We start from the raw sequence: 15,914 nt of genomic DNA, 5'->3' as shown, positions 1-15,914 counted from the left end.
GAGAGAGAATGGGCACACCAGGGCCTCCAGCCACTGCAAACGAACTGCAGATGCATGTGCCCCTTGTGTATCTGGCTTACATGGGTCCTGGGGAATCGACCCTTGTGCTGGGGTCCTTAGGCCTCACAGGCAATCACTTAACTGCTAAGCCATCTCTCCAGCCCACTTACTAACTTTTTAAAAGTAATTTATCTCAGCTGTTTTGTTGCAATGACAGAAAGCTGATGAACACGGTCAGTGAGACCCTTTGAAATGTAATGCCCAATGTGTGAGAAACCCCAGTACAGCTCCAGAGACATTGCTTGCTGCAGTGTTTTTGCCCATCTTCTCATACGTTAACAAGGCGCTGATGTGCTGTTTTCTGCAAATTGTTTAAGCCACAACTTAAACCACTAGCCAGGGGGATATCATTTCCTCGTGTTTTTTTCCTACAGAAAAGTGCCTTCTTCTTGCCACATCCTCTGCACATTTCAGCCCAGACTGAGCTCTCCCTTAGGTGCACATGGCCATCCTGATGTTTTTCAGAGTAACGGGGAGTATTTCCATTGTTTTGAGTTGTACTAATTCTTGTATCCACGAGGGGCTGTGTGACCGCCATTCTGCATCTCCACAGAATGTAAGTAGGAGCAATTCTTTTTTAGGCACACATCACAGCCCTCCTTGGCATGGTTGTTACGGTTGTTGTTGTTGTTAAAAGTATTTGTGGGTTGCAGAGACAGCTCAACAGTTAAAGGTGTATGCTTGCAAAGTCTTCCAGACGGGCTTTAATTCTCCAGTACCCACATAAAGCCAGACACACAAAGTGGCTCATTCATCTGAGTTCCTTTGCAGTGGCAAGAGGTCTTGGCATGCCCATTCATTCTCTCACTCTCAAAAATAAAAAAAAAAAAAAAAACAATTTATTTGCACGTGTGTGTGCTTTGCCCGTGCACACGTGTGCATGTGCTAGGGTCTGTTGCCATTGCAAATGAATGCCAGATGCATGTGTTGCTTTTTGTGTCTGGCTTTATGTGGAAGCTGGAGAATTGAACTTGGCTGGAAGGCTTTATAAATAACTACCTTTAGCCCCTGAACCATCTTCCCAGCCTCAATTGTTGTTTTTGAGACACAGTCTTACTTTAAAGTTACTATATTGATTAGGCTGGCTTTGAATATATAGTGATCCTCCTGCGTCTGCCTCCTGAGTGCTGGGATTACATGTGTGCACCATCAATATGTCTGGCTCCTGACATGGCTCTAATTAGAGTACCAAGCTTGTGCACCTTATTGACTTTTCTCCAGCAAGTTTGTAGTTTAAATAAACTTGAAAAATCTGGTTTGGACTTTTAAATGTGTTTTATGTCAGATTTTTTTTTTCGAGGTAGGGTCTCGCTGTAGCCCAGGCTGACCTGGGTCACTATGTAGCCTCAGGGTGGCTTTGAACTTACAGCAATCTTCCTACCTCGGCCTCCTAAGTGCTGGGACTAAAGACGTGTGCCACCAAACCCGGCAGAAATTAGATCTTATAAAGGCAAGAGTGCCTTCTGTCAGCTAAGTCATCATGAGAGCCTTGGACCTCAGTGTCATGGCCACTTGCTCTCCTCTGTGCTTCTGTTTGCTGTGAGACTTGGGGACATCTCTGCTGTGTCCACATGGAATGATCATGGCAATGGGACTCAATGGAACCCGAAGGATTCCTCCTCTGGAACTGGGGACAGCTGTGGCTGTGGTCACAGAGCATTGGTCATTGGGAACATTGAAGGGGACGTTTGAAGTGTGCCCAGCAAAGGACTTAACTTTAGAGCTCACCTCATGTTTAGGAAGGTGTGTTCTGTGCTTGGCTTGGGGTTAACAAGGGAATTCTCTGACACAGGCTCCATTGCTGGGTGTGAGCACTTTATGATGGGGTGCAAATACAGTGGTGTGCAGAAGCTCTATGGAGAGGTGCAGATGCTCTGTGGTGGAGTAAGAATATTCTATGATGGGGTGCACATGTTCGATGGGTGTGTGTGAATGCTCTATGGTGATGGGGTGCATGTTCTCTGTGGTGGAGTGGGCATGCTCTATAGCTGGGTGTGCGTGCTCTATAGCAATGGAGTGCAGGTGTTCTGCGAATGCTCTGTGGTGAGGTAGGAGTGCTTCATAGCTGGTGTGAATGCTAACTAGAAAGCAAGGCCGTGCAAGCTGCTCATTTTCATGGGATTCTTAACTCATAGCCTTGATGGATCGTGGGAAGCTCAGGAGTGACAGAGTCACTTAGACCTGGGTCCCCAGCTTAACAAGGACCAAAGTCAGGACTTGTCTCATACTTCCGTGTCTGGCTGGTCTTTAGGGACAGACTCTGGTCCATGGGCCTTATAAACAATTGGGAGTGGGGTCCAGATTTTCTTCCTTTTTTTCTTTTTTTTGGGGGGGGTTCAAGGTAGGGTCTCACTCTAGCCCGGGCTGACCTGGAATTCACTATGGAGTCTCAGGGTGGCCTGAAACTCATGGGAATCCTCCTACCTGTGCCTCCCAAGTGTTGGGATTAAAGGTGTGCGCCACCATGCCCGGCGGGTCTAGATTTTCTAAACCTTTGTATACATGTCTGTGACCCAGTATCACAGTAGAGTGACTTCCAGAACACATTGCAAAATGGAAAACCCATCAGGGTCACCCATAGATGCTATGCCCACAGCTCGGAGGCCCTGATTCATGCTTTGACAATGGAGAAGTCTGGGAAACTCACCTTAGCCAAGAGACCCCGGTCATGTTCCCTGCTGGGGTAGCCTGGTGCGCACCTGTCACTTAGACACACAGCATCATGCATAAGGCACATGCCAGTGGTCTTATGGAAACAGCAGGCTGGCCCAGATGGGAATCTCTGTAGGAGACCTATAGCCTGGAACATTCAGAAGTTATACTGAGAAAGATAAGAAGTTTGGTGCCAGTTTAAGGAGCCCTCAGACTTGGCAGCCAAGCGCTACACATGACCTTGGGCAAATAAATAGCAATCACCAACCTTTTGGACCCCTGGGAACATGTGAAGCTATGTATTTACAGATGAGACAATCCAGCTCATGGGGTCACCTTGGTCTGATGCTGGTATTGCAGTTGTGGGTTTTTGTTGGTTGGTTGGAAGGGCCTGAAGTTAAGAACTTACCTTCAAGCTTTGTTAAACAGACAGAAAGCACATGAGCAAGCTATTAGAAACTCAGGGGCATGAGAACAATTATTCATTGTACTCATCTTCCAACATTTCTGTAGGGCTGTGTGTGTGTTATGCATGTGTGTGTGTGAGCATGCATATATATGTATGTATGTATATATATGTATGTCAATGTCAGGTGTCTTCCTCAACTGCTCTCCACTTTTTTTTTTTTTCCAGGTAGGGTCTCACTCTAGCCTAGGCTGACCTAGAATTCACTATGTAATCACAAAGTGGCCTTGAATTCATGGTGATCCTATCTCTGTCTACTGAGTGCAGGGATTAAAGGCATGTGCCACCATGCCCAGCCTTCCACAGTATTTATTATTATTGGTTTGTTTTTTTGTGGTAGGGTTTCACTGTAGGCCAGGCTGACCTGGAATTCACTGTGTGGTTTCAGGGTGGCCTCGAACTCACAATGATCTTCCTACCTCTGTCTCCCAAGTGCTGGGATTAAACGCTTGTGCCACCACACCCGGCCCACCTTAATTTTTGAGACAAGATCTCTAACTGAACCTGGAGTTCACTCATTTGGCTAGAGAATCTAGCCAGCAAGCCCAAGGGATCCTCCTGTCTCCTCCTCCCCAGCACTACAATAAAACAGAGATGCTTTTATGTGGGTGTTGGGGATCAGAACTCAGGTCTTCAGGCTTGCGGAAAGCACTTTACCCACTGAGAATCCTCTCAGCCCTCCGCCCCATTTCAGTAAGTCTTCAAGTTTCCGGGTAGGGAGCCGATGAGGAAAGCCTTCCCAGGGATCCGGGACACTGAGAACAGTCGCCTACACGCTTCTGCCTCGTCCTCCCTTGCCCTGTACCTCCTCAGTGCCAGTCAGGCCCCGGCTCCTGACCATCCTCATGTGGCACCAGCTGGTTCACAGCCTCAGGAAGTTCATGGAATTTGGGTTCACGTTTAGGTTTCATTGCCATCTCTGTGCTCCCCACCTCCTGTTTGAGGGGGAAGCTGTCTGCCCTGGGTCGCCAGGGGCTTGGGAAATGGGGGCTGTGTGGCTCTGACATGTGGAGAGCAGGTTGTGTCCCTCTTCCTGGTAGGGGTTCTCCAGCGCAAGTGGCAAGTTGCAGGCCAGCCATCTCTGCAGTGCTCCGGGTGAGCCTGGCACTGCAGTGTCTCGTAGTCTGTGTCCATTTCCTCAGGGTTTAATCCTTAAAACTGCTTTGCAATAAGCGCCAGGATCCTTTCCGGGTGAAAGGGCTGAGTGCCCCTGTCCCAAGGCCACGACCAGGATCGGCATGGGATGACAGAACTTGTCTGACATCTCCAGGTCATGTCCACGAGGGTGAGGGCATCAGCTTACATGGTTGGCACTCACCACGTGTGCGCAGCCACTGAAGAAAACGCTCTGTGCTTTACGTGTCTGCTTCCCTTGTGGGTGGACACAGGGGGGGAAACATGCTCCCTTGAGAAGGTGAGGGCACACGGCATCACCTCACTGCTGCGGAACGAACGTCTGCAGATCCCGGGGAAGACTGGGGCATGGCAGAGGCTCCTCTCCTGCCTGCCCACTGGTGCCTTCTGTGCCCCTGTGGCCTCTTATCCACCCCATAACACCCGAAAAGAGGAAAGAGGTGTGAGGCTTCTTCACACCCGACTTCAGGTTCCTCCTGCAGACATTTGTTCTCTCAACTGCGTATGGCCAGGAATGCAATCTGGTGTTCTGGTCAGCAGGAGATGGTGATAATGATCAGGGGAAGGTGTTGGTGATGATGGCGGCGGTGGTGATAACGATGACTTTAGGATACTGGAAATGATGCCAATGGTGGTGGTGATGCCAGTAGTGATAACAGTGGCAGTCACGTTGATGGTGGTGATGATCCTAGTGTTAGTGGTGATGATGGTGGTGGTGGGTGCAAGGTGGGACACAGGCCAACTATCCCATACACACACACCTTGTACATGGATGTGCACAGACAGAGCGTATTATGCATGCACACAGACTTGGACCCACATACATGCACAAGCCTACACATATCTGCTTGCCTTCACTCCTGTGTCCGTATGCACACGCATACATGTGTATATATGCATGTTCACGCATGCACAGGGGCACACACCTATACACAGTACTTCTCACATACATAAACATGACATAGAGTCACTTGTTTGGGGTTTCCCAACAAAAGGAACTATGTCTCACAATTCCTATAAATACATCTTTTCACTTAACCATGTATTACGCATATCCCTCCATGTGAGTGTGTAGAAAATCTACCTCATGCTTTTTATTATAAAATTGTTTTAGCAGTGTTGTGGGCACACTTGTTTCCAAATGCTTAGGTGTGTGTCTGCACATGTGTGTAGGTGTCTACATGCTTGTGTAGTCTGCTGCGTCCTTTTGTGTATAAGCATGTGCGTATGTTTGCATTTATGTGCACATTCACATGCATGCCTGCCCATGGCATATGTGTCTCTGTGTGTGGCATGCAGCAGTCTGGACCTCGAGATCAGGTGCCTCCCTGGTGTGAGTCTCAGAATCCTTTTGTGGCAGCTCAGTGGGAGGTGCCTTACCCGCCGAGCACAGCCTGGAAGAGGTGAGCAGTCCAGGCCACCCATGTCCATTCTACCCTAGGGAGGCCTTACTGGTGGCAGGGGGGAAGAAGGAGGGGTAGAGTGATGGGGAGCAGGAGTGGTTCACAGGCTTTGCTGCAGGACCCAGGTGGGTGAGTGAGCCTGGTGGGCAGAGCCACCCCCACCCTGTGAGGACCGTTGAGGGTTCACTCCTCTTGTGCCAGCATATCTGCCCTGGGTGGGTGCATACAGATCAGCTCAGTCTGGTTGCTGAAGTGTCATGTGGCCCATCAGGTGTCCTTCAGAGGAGGAGCCCCACTGGGGCTGGTTCTACAGGCTTGTTGAAACTGGCATTCACTGTTCATTTAACCACTTTAAATTATTGAAGGCTGGTGGGTTGAACTTAGGCTAATGAGAAATTAATGGCTCAATTTTTGTCTTTAAAATAATGTACTCATCACGCCGGGGACACAGTGCAGGGTCACTAAGGACATTTCCTGTCCCTGAGTGGATAGCATTAACAACTCACACCAAGGGATTGGGGACCATGCAAGCCACAAAGCTCTGAAGTATACAGAATATAGTATCATTTATTCCTGGTTTATGGCAAATATTTCTCAGTTTTCTATAGCTACTATTTTCATATCTTTTTTTCTAAAAATGTAATTTCCCAAGTAATTTCTTAGTCTAGGAAAGCTTTGTAATTAGTGACCATTGTCAGCAAATGGCCTGTGAGTGAAGGTGACAATGTCTTCAAAGTGCCCAGACTTGCAGAGTGGATCCCTCTGTCCCTGCATGACCCTAGAAGCTGTGTGCTGGCCTGTCAGCTTGGGGATCCAAGCAGTCAGGGCTGGAGCAGTAGTGACCGAGGGTCAGGGCCCACAGGGCCTTTAGAGGCTGTACTTCCCATAGCCCCTGTGGTCATCCCTGGCCTGGCTCTATGGGTGCCACACCTGCCCATGCCCTTCATGGCTTTCTCAAAGTGAGGGGCACTGGTGGCCTCAGCTCACTGAGCTTGTTTGGAGAAGAAGCTGAGGGCCCCACCTGCTACGACCACCTCTATTTTCCCCTATAATTCCCTAGAGTTTCCTGCTCAGAGCAGCAAATGACTGATCAGGGTGCCCATCCTGGCTGGGGACAGCCACCTGCACCATGCCCTTTATTTCTTGCTCGGTAGCAGGTGGTAGCCATGCATGCTGGAACAAAGAAGTCACAGGGAACGTGGCAGGGTGGGTGTGGATCTGCTGACCCACCCACCCATCAGGGCAGTATTTTCCACTTCTGTGCTTTGCCTGGAGCCCAGAGCCATGTGGAGGATGTGGGGAGCGGGCTGTGTGAGCTGCATGCCCGTCTGCCCTTTGGAGGCTAAGGAGCAAGGAGCAGGTTGACAAATACCATCACATGCTTGCCTTCTGAGAGCCACAGTTGGGACCCCCATTCCATGCTACAGTTGGCACTGGGCAGTTAAAAACATGTTGTTCCCTGGGGACATGCCTGGCAGCTGGGACACTTAAGGTCTTTCCACAGACTGAGGTGCTTCCACCTCCAGCAGGATGCAGCCAGCGCCACCTTTATCGTACTCAGGGGTAATCAGGACAGCAAAGGCAGTGCTCTGTGCGTCCCCTGTTCTGGTCTCAGAAGGACTTGGATTGGGCTAAGGCCCAGGGTTGCTAGTGAGCAGCTCAGGTACGCAGTGCCCAGCCCAGCATCTCCTTGTCTGTGTGCCCTCCTGGCTGTGCATGGGCCCCGCCTCCCCGCCGCAGGGCGCCCAGCTGCTCTGTTTGTGGCTCTGGCCCTTTCTCCCAGTGGGAAGAGCCTGAGAGTGTAAGGTTTAGGGAGGGAGACTGTTGGCCTTCCACACTTGTGTGGTTTCCACCTTGTGCTTTCACACTCAGCATTAATGATGCAGAGCATTTCAGTCCATTGGCATTCCAAATTTCCTTTTCACGTTTTTTTTTTTTTCTCTCCTTTGTAAAAAGTCACTTTGGGGCTGGGAAGATGGCTAAGCAGGTAAGAGTGCTTGTCACTCATGAGGACCCGAGAGGGCTTCGGACCTCTTGAGTTTGATTCCCCAGCACCCAGGTGTACACAGCTGGCTGTGGTCACATATGTCTCTAATCTAGTCTGATGGTGGGTTGGAGGCAAGGAGGAACAAGAGAACCCATGGAGTTTGTTGACCAAAAATAGCAGCTCCAGGTTGAGTGAGAGACTCTGTTCTCAAGGAAGCAAGTGGATGAGTGACATTCTGCTCTGGTCTCCACATGCATGTGCACAGGGCTTTCACACGTGTGTACAGCACACATCACACCACACATATACAAAAAAAAAATCACCTTGTATCCTGAGAGCAAGTGACGGTTCCATTATGATCTGCTTTTGATGGCTTCCCCAACTCTTGGCCTTTCAGATGACCTGGGCTTTATTCTAGTTTCTGTTTTGAGGTACAACTTGTGTCTTCAAAAATCTTCCTCAGGATTGCTTTGTGCCTCCTGCTTTGCTGCCTGCAATTATTTATTTAGGGGAATGAGAAAGAGGGGGCGAGAGAGAGTTAGAGGTAGAAAGAGAGAGAGAATGAATGGGCCTGCCAGGAGCTCTAGCCACTGCAAACTAACTCCAGAGACATGCGCCACCTTGTGCATCTGGCTCATGTGGGCTTTGGGGAACCAACCCTGGGTCCTTTGTCTTCCCAGACAAGCACCTTAGCCAATAAGCCATCTCTGCAGCCCTGCAGTCTGCTTTTGATCAGGCCTGTGGCTGATGCAACAAACCAGCTGACTAGGGCCTGAGACCCTGGTGAGTGTCAGCCATCATCCTTGGAGCTTTGGCGCACCTACCCAGGGCCAAGCCCAGCGATGTGTTTACCTGACTCCTTTGTGCACCTGCAGCTGCCACAGGAATGAGAGAAACACTCTCTACAGTGAATGCCTCCTGTGCCTCGGTTTCTCTATTCCTTCTCTTTTCTTACAAATAGAGCTAACCCCATCATTGAACAGTTCAAAAAAATGCATTTAGAGGGGCTGGGGGGAAATGCTTAGTCAGTAAAGTGCTTGCTGTGGGAGCGGGAGGACCTGAGTTTGGATTCCCAGCACCTATGTAAAAAGCCAGGCATGGTGGCACGCACCTATAAGCCCTGTGCTAGGGAAGGGGGACAGGAGGATCCTTGGGGCTAGTCTAGCCAAACTGGCAAGCTACAGGTTCAGAGAGACCCTGCCTCAGTAAGGTGCAGAGTGATTGAGGAAGACCCCCCCAATATCGACCTATGGCCTCTGCACACACACGCATGCACACTTGCACAGGAACATGTCCATACACATACACCACACAAGAACTTTAAAAAATGCATGGAGAGTTCAAGCACGCTGTCCACATCACAGTGAAGGTCAAGATGATGATGGTAAGTTGGTGATGGCAGATGGTGGTGATGAGGATGGTGGTAAAGGTGCCGATGGTCATAGCACTGACGGGGCTGCTGTGGAGTGATGCTGGCGATGCTGGTGGAGGTGGTGGGGATGATGGCGCGGTGCGTATACGTCGGGGGTGGACCCGTGGTGACCGGATGATGGTGGTGGTGTCTAGTGATGTCAGTGAGATGGTGATGATGGTAATGGTGTTGCTGGTGATGGTGAAAGTGAGACTGTCAGTAATCTGTCTTCCTCTTTCTGTGGCAATAAACTTTACATAACTCAAAATTAACCACATAAAAAAATGAGTAAATCAGTGGCACCTGGTACATGTACAGTGCTTTGTGGCCATTGCCTACATCCAGGTTCAAATCATTTTAATTCTCAAAGGAAAGGCCATACCCACTGTTGCAGTCAGCTTCTGGTTGCTCAGCCAGAAGCAGCTTGTGGGAGGAAGAGGTTTATTTCAGGCTCACAAAGTCCAGGGGAATACCATCAATGGCTGAAGAGGCTGGCTCACGTTCAGAGGTCCGAGCAGAGAGACATTACCAGACAGCCAGCAAACATGAACAGCCAGTTCTCCGTACACCTTAGGGTGCGCTGAAGATCCACCCCCAGTGATGCGCCTCTTCCCCAGTAGTGCTTCACACACTGGAGACTCAAGTTGCCAGCGTGGGCCTGTGGGGCCATCCATTCAGACATTCACCATGACTCGGCCCGCCCCTCTAGATTTCTTCTTCTTTTTTTAAAAAACATTTTTTGTTCATTTTTTATTTATTTATTTGAGAGTGACAGACACAGGGAGAAAGACAGATAGAGGAAAAGAGAGAGAATGGGCGCGCCAGGGCTTCCAGCCACTGCAAACAAACTCCAGACGCCTGCGCCCCCTTGTGCATCTGGCTAACGTGGGACCTGGGGAACTGAGCCTTGAACCGGGGTCCTTAGGCTTCACAGGCAAGCGCTTAACCACTAAGCCATCTCTCCAGCCCTAGATTTCTTCTTATGGGCATTTCATTTCAGTGAAGTTGGACGGCGTTAGTACTTGTGTGGGGGCTTTTGTTACTAATGTGTTGTTGAGATTCATCCGTGTTGTAGGCTGATACTCACACACTTTCAGGGTTGAGGGATATTCTGTTGTTCATGTGATCATGTTGTTTGTCTGTTCACCCATTGGATACATGAGTTGTTTCTACCCTTTGCTTAATGTGATAATCACTGTCACTTCTCTGTACAAAGATGTTCTTTAAAAAAAAAAAAAACTTTTAAAAAGATTTATTTTATTTATTTATTACAAACAGAGAAAGGGAGAGAGAGAGATAGAAAGTGAGAATGGGCACACCAGGGCCTCTAGCCACTGCAAATGAACTCCAGATGCATGTGCCACCATGAGCATCTGGCTTATGTGGGCCCTGGAGACTCGAATCTGGGTCCTTAGGCTTCCCAGACATGCGCCTCAACCAGTAAACCGTCTCTCCAGCCCAACACGGATGTTCTTAATGCTAAACTGTACACTTAAAACTAGAATTGCTGGGTCACATTTCATTTTGTTTACTTTCTGAGAAAAGCAGTTTTTTTCCATAGTGACTATATCATTTTATATTTCATCAATTGAGGAAATTGTAAAAGGGTTATAATTTCTCCTCATTTGTGTTATTTTCCTTTCCTTTAAAAAAAAACAAAACCAAGATATAGCAGTCCCACTGGGTATGCAGTTGTGTCATTGTACTTTTCATTTGTGCTCCTCTAAGAACCAAGGACATTTCATGTCGTGTTGATCATTTATATATCTTCTGGAGAGAGATCTGTTCACGTTGTTTGCCCAGTTTTTTTTTTTTTTTTTTTGCTTGTTTGTTTTTTGTCAAGGTAAGGTCTCACTCTAACCTAAGCTGACCTGGAATTCACTTTGTAGCCCCAAGCTGGCCTTGAACTTGGTGATCCTCCTCCTACTTTAGCCTCTTCAGTGTTGGGATTAAAGGTGTGTGCAGTCATGCCCAGCAACTTTTTAAAAAACATGTTCTTGCAAGCAGAGACAGTGTGGGTGTGCCAGGGCCTCCTGCCACTGCAGATGAACTCCAGATGCATGTGCCACTTTGTACATCTGGGTTTATATGAGTCCCAGGGATTGGAACCAAAAGGTGCAAGCAAGCATGCACCTTTAACCCCTGAGCCATCTATCTTCTTAGGCCATTTGCCTTTCATTTTTATTTTCATTCCTTGGTTTTTCGAGGTGAGGTTTCTCTACTCCAACCTGACCTGGAATTCACTATATAGTCTCAGAGTGGCCTTAAACTCACAGGGATCCTCCTACCTCTGTCTCCTGAGTGCTGGGATTAAAGGCATGCACCACCAACGCCTGGCTCATTTGCCCATATTTAAATGGAATTGTTTTGTCTTTTTTCTTATATTGTTGAACTGTAAAAGTGCTTTATATATTCTGGATGCTAATCCCTTATCAGATATGTAATTTACAAATCCTTTGTCCCACTCTGTCAGGGTCCCTTTTGTTCTCTTAATGATGTTCTCTGATGATTAGTTTTGATAAAGTTGAGATGCCTGGTTGCTCTGTCTGTAGAGCATGAGACTTAATTTTCAAAGTCCAGCTTGTTTCTGTCTTTCTTTTTTTGCTCGTGTGTGTGTGTATGTGTGTGTGTGCGCGTGCATGCACTTGTGCGTATGTAATGCAGTGTTTGTGTCTGTGTGGTATCTGATGTGTGTTTGCCCTTTTGGTGCCCCGTGTGCTGACCTGTGTTGGGGTTCACTCGTCCTTGGTGGCTGGAGTGAATGTCGGGTGTGGTGTCCAGCTCTGGCTTTTCTGCCTGGTCTTGTTTTGGACTGGAGTCTCTCTCTTTTTTTTTTTTTTTCACTTCAGAGCTTTGGGCTAGGGGAGCTCCACCATTCTCTGGCCTGTGGTCCCCTGTGGGATTGGGGTTACGAGTGTATATGGCTATGCCTGGTTTTATGTGGGATCTGGGGATTTGAATTTGAGCAGCCTCCAGCTTGGATTCTTTTTTTTTTTTTTTCTAATTTTTTGAGGTAGGGTCTCACTGTAGCCCAAGCTGACTTGGAATTCACTATGGAGTCTCAGGGTGGCCTCGAACTCACGGCAATCCTCCTACCTCTGCCTCCCAAGTGCTAGGATTAAAGGCGTGCGCCACCACGCCCGGCTCAGCTTGGATTCTTTAGAAGTCTGTTGTGCTGAGATAGGTTGGACCCTCTTACTGGCTTTCTATTGGGATCAGGCTAGTGTCTGCTCCACAGGCAGCTGCTCCTGAGCTGTGTCTCTGGAGGAAGCCCAGGAAGGGAATAAGAAAGAGAATGTGTGGGGTCTTATCCTGCCTGCACCTTGCCGTGACCCTTCAGTGCCGAAGAGGACAGGTGACTTGTGGGGTGCTCTAGGCTGCCCAGGAATGTTCTGTTCTCCAGCCACCATGGAGGATGTCTTGCTGGCTCCTAGATACATTCTTTTTTTTTTTTTTTTAAATACTTTATTTATTTGAGAGAAAAAAAGAGGCACGCCAGGGCATCCAGCCATTGTAGACAAACTCCAGATGCGTGTACCCCCTTGTGCATCTATCTGGCTTATGTGGGTCCTAGAGAATTGAACCGGGATCCTTTGGCTCTGCAGGCAAGTGCCTTAACCGCTAAGCCATCTCTCCAGCCCCCTAGACCCATTCTTACTTTTCCTGGGTCCTGAGGCAGAGGCGTCACTCACCTCTACTGGATGAATGGCCCATTCAGTGGGTCCTCTTAACGGGTCGCTCCATCTGTGTGTGGATCTGCGCTGCAAATTCATATCCAGGAGGGCCGCGCTGAAGCCCTCCCTGCCCTCCCTCCTTGAGGTCCGTTGTCCCTGCACTGCTTGGCTCCATCCTAGCAGTGCGCGAGAAGCCGTCCCTGAGTCTGGTGGGTGGAAGGTGCTGAGGGAGACTGCACGCCAAGGTCACGGTCTTGTCTTCTCCTGTTTCAGCTGTGTTGGGGTAGAAGAGGAGGAGGCACCAGACATCGACATCTACCACTGCCCGAACTGTGAGAAAACCCACGGGAAGTCCACCTGTAAGTACAGCAGCCTGTGTCCCCGGTGCCAGGGGACACCCTCAGCCTCGCCTGGCTGTCGTTTATGGCTTCCAGTCTCCTTTTGATTGGCTCTTGCCCCCCCGCCAAGGCATCCGTGCAAAGCTTCCACTATACCCAAAGTCTGAACCTGGGCCACATTAAGTACCCACAGTGTTCAGGCCAGCCAAGATGTACTCTTTGGACTCAGATAAGTGGTAATGAAGGTGTATCCAGGGACCCCAGTTCAACCTAGCCTTACCCAGCTGACCACTGCTCCATGGGGCTGCCTAGACCCTCTGCAGATGCATTTGTGGGTGGCTCTGATATCTGTCCCCCCCAAGCCCCTGTTGCTTCCCCCAGCACCATTCCAGGTAATCTTTGGGAACCTGGCTTTCCGACATGACCTACCTGGTGCTGTGTGTCCCACGGTATCCCTTTCCTTCCCATGTCCTCTGAGCCCTGCCTAACAGCAGGTCCTGGGGAAACACCCAGAGTGCAGGCCACACTGTGCAGATTCATCCAAGGAGGCTTTGAGCTAGGGCGCAGTGCTGTGATCTGCAAGGACCTTGGGAGAGGCATGAAGACTGGGCCCATGTTGTGTGTGTGTGTCTGTGTGTGTCTGTGTCTCCCTTTGTCCGTCTGGCCTCTGGCCTCCTCCTTTGTTGGCGTGTGAGCACCCACAGACACTACAGGCTGGGCGTCCCCTGGCTGCTTCTGTGTTTCCACCTTGTGCCTTGTGCCTGGGCTGGCTGAGCGGGGCGTGGTAGGAATTTGGGTGGGACAAGGGCACTGTGTCCAGATCCAACCACTGCCACTCTGAGACTCTCCCCTTCAGGGAGCCTCATGCAGGTGTCCAGTACAAGCTGAGGGGCCAGGCTCCCCAGCTGCCATGGAATAAATCCTGCAGACACAGTGAGATTAGTGGGAGGGTACCATGGGGAGAGACAGGCAGGCACCAGCAGTGGGGGTACACAGACACTACGGGGTTCAGGTAGTCAGGAGCACAGGGAACTGGGGAATGCAAGGCAACAAGGGACACGGGCAGCAGAAGCCCCCACAGGCCCACTCTGTTGGCCAAGGCTTGTCTGGAAGCCAAGAGAAATTTAGAGACTGGCCTGGCTCCTGGTGAAACTGTTGCTGGGTGGAGTGGCTCTCCCCATTCCTGGAACCTCGCCTCAGTCTCTTGGCCTCTCCAGGGCCTGGTTCACATCTGTTGCTGTGTATGGCCCCTCCTGCCCCCAGCACACCCTCAGCACCTCGTGCTGCCAGAAACGCTTGTGTGTGAGGATCGAGCTGGCGGGTCCTCCCTTCTAGACTGAGGGTCTGCCTGGGAAACAGTGCAGGACTCCTACGACACTTCCCTATTCCAGACTCCACCACTCGATAGACAGTCTTTACACTCAGACTGTGTGGCAAGCTAAGTCACTCTGGTGGCTGCTTCCAAACTGAATAGCAACAAGGAGTGTTCTCATGCCCCTGGCACCTTGTTGAACTCAGGGCCTGCATCGTAAACCAGCCAAGCACACTGGGCTTCCACCAGGACCTGGAGCTGGATTATGGCTCTTGAGAGGCTGGAAGACCCAGGACACGTGTTCTCTAGGGGGTGGGGAGGGGGGGGCTGTGCCCCATGCACTCATCCAGCACTCCTGGCAATGGCACTCTGGAGGCTGCTAGGGTGGCACTGCCATGGTGGTTTATGTGAGCGCCACTTCAGAGGAGATTTCACACTCAGGGAAGAAAGAGATGAAAACAGGGCTAAGGCTTTCCACCCTGGTGGGTGGCATGTGTCAAGGGGCCTTGCCTGGCGTTTCTTGCACGAGTCTGGCCGGCGTAGAATGGTAGTGTGGTGTGGGGCTGAGCAGGTCACATACATTGGTGAACAGTTTTGATTTCTTCGCTGTGCTCAGATATCCCCAGAAACTCCCTTTGCCCAGTGGTGGCAGCCTGTTCACTGTGGGAGACTTTACCCAGACCATGCCCTGGGCAGACTTTGGGCAGAGGCGCGATAGTCAGCTAGCAGCCCAGGTGCTGGCTCGTAGGAAGTGACACGGGCATAGGGGGTGGGCCTGCATTTTTGTCTGTATGTGTTGTGTGTGTGTGTGTGTGTGTGTGTGTGTGTGTGTGTGTGTGTGTGTTGATATTAGTATCCATTAGGGCCGCTGTAACAAAAATACCACAGGCTGACTGGGTGTTTTTAAATAATAAGAACTTTATTTCTCACCACTCTGAGGACTGGGTAAGTGCCAACTCAGAGCACCCGCAGATTTGATGAGTGCTGGGCGTCAGCCTGGTTCCTGGTTGAGAGGCGTAGCACCTGTGTGGAAGGACGAGGGAGCTCCCTGGGGTCTTATATAAGGCTGCTAATCCCACCACAGCACCTCAACTCTTAACACCATCGCCTGGAGGGTTTCAACATTAGGATTTGCAGTGGGGGGGGGGGCTGTTACACATTCAGTTCATAGCATGTGCATGTGTTATGTGTATTTGTCTCTCCCTGGGTGAGTGAGTGTGTGTGTGTGTGTGTGTGTGTGTGTGTGTGTGTGTGTGTGTGTGGTATTATGATTTGTCTGTTGAGGGACATGAACTTCTTCGGCACAAAGGCCCATAGCTCTTGGACTTGGCCAGTGTGCGTCCTCAAACAAGAGACGCGGCACCCACACTGTGACACCATTTCACCTTGAGCTCCACTCACACCTTCCACGCCCAGACCGTAAGACACATGATGCCCCTCCATATACCTGGAAGATGTCAGCCGGGGCTGCTATTAG

General features: G+C 50.0%; 1 protein-coding gene across 2 annotated transcripts in view; it reads left to right on the top strand.

Annotated features, from left to right (window-relative positions):
* Positions 1-15,914, top strand: part of Phf2 (PHD finger protein 2) — a 94,659-nt gene that overhangs the window by 40,006 nt on the left and 38,739 nt on the right. For both annotated transcript variants that reach the window (XM_045161476.1, XM_045161477.1), the window contains exon 2: positions 13,061-13,146. In XM_045161476.1, coding sequence (XP_045017411.1) covers positions 13,061-13,146 — 86 coding nt within the window. The remainder of the gene's footprint in view (positions 1-13,060; positions 13,147-15,914) is intronic.

The sequence above is a fragment of the Jaculus jaculus genome, chromosome 11, assembly GCF_020740685.1.
Source record: "Jaculus jaculus isolate mJacJac1 chromosome 11, mJacJac1.mat.Y.cur, whole genome shotgun sequence".
NCBI classification, from domain to species: Eukaryota; Metazoa; Chordata; class Mammalia; order Rodentia; family Dipodidae; genus Jaculus; species Jaculus jaculus.
This window is presented reverse-complemented; position numbering and strand designations above follow the sequence as displayed.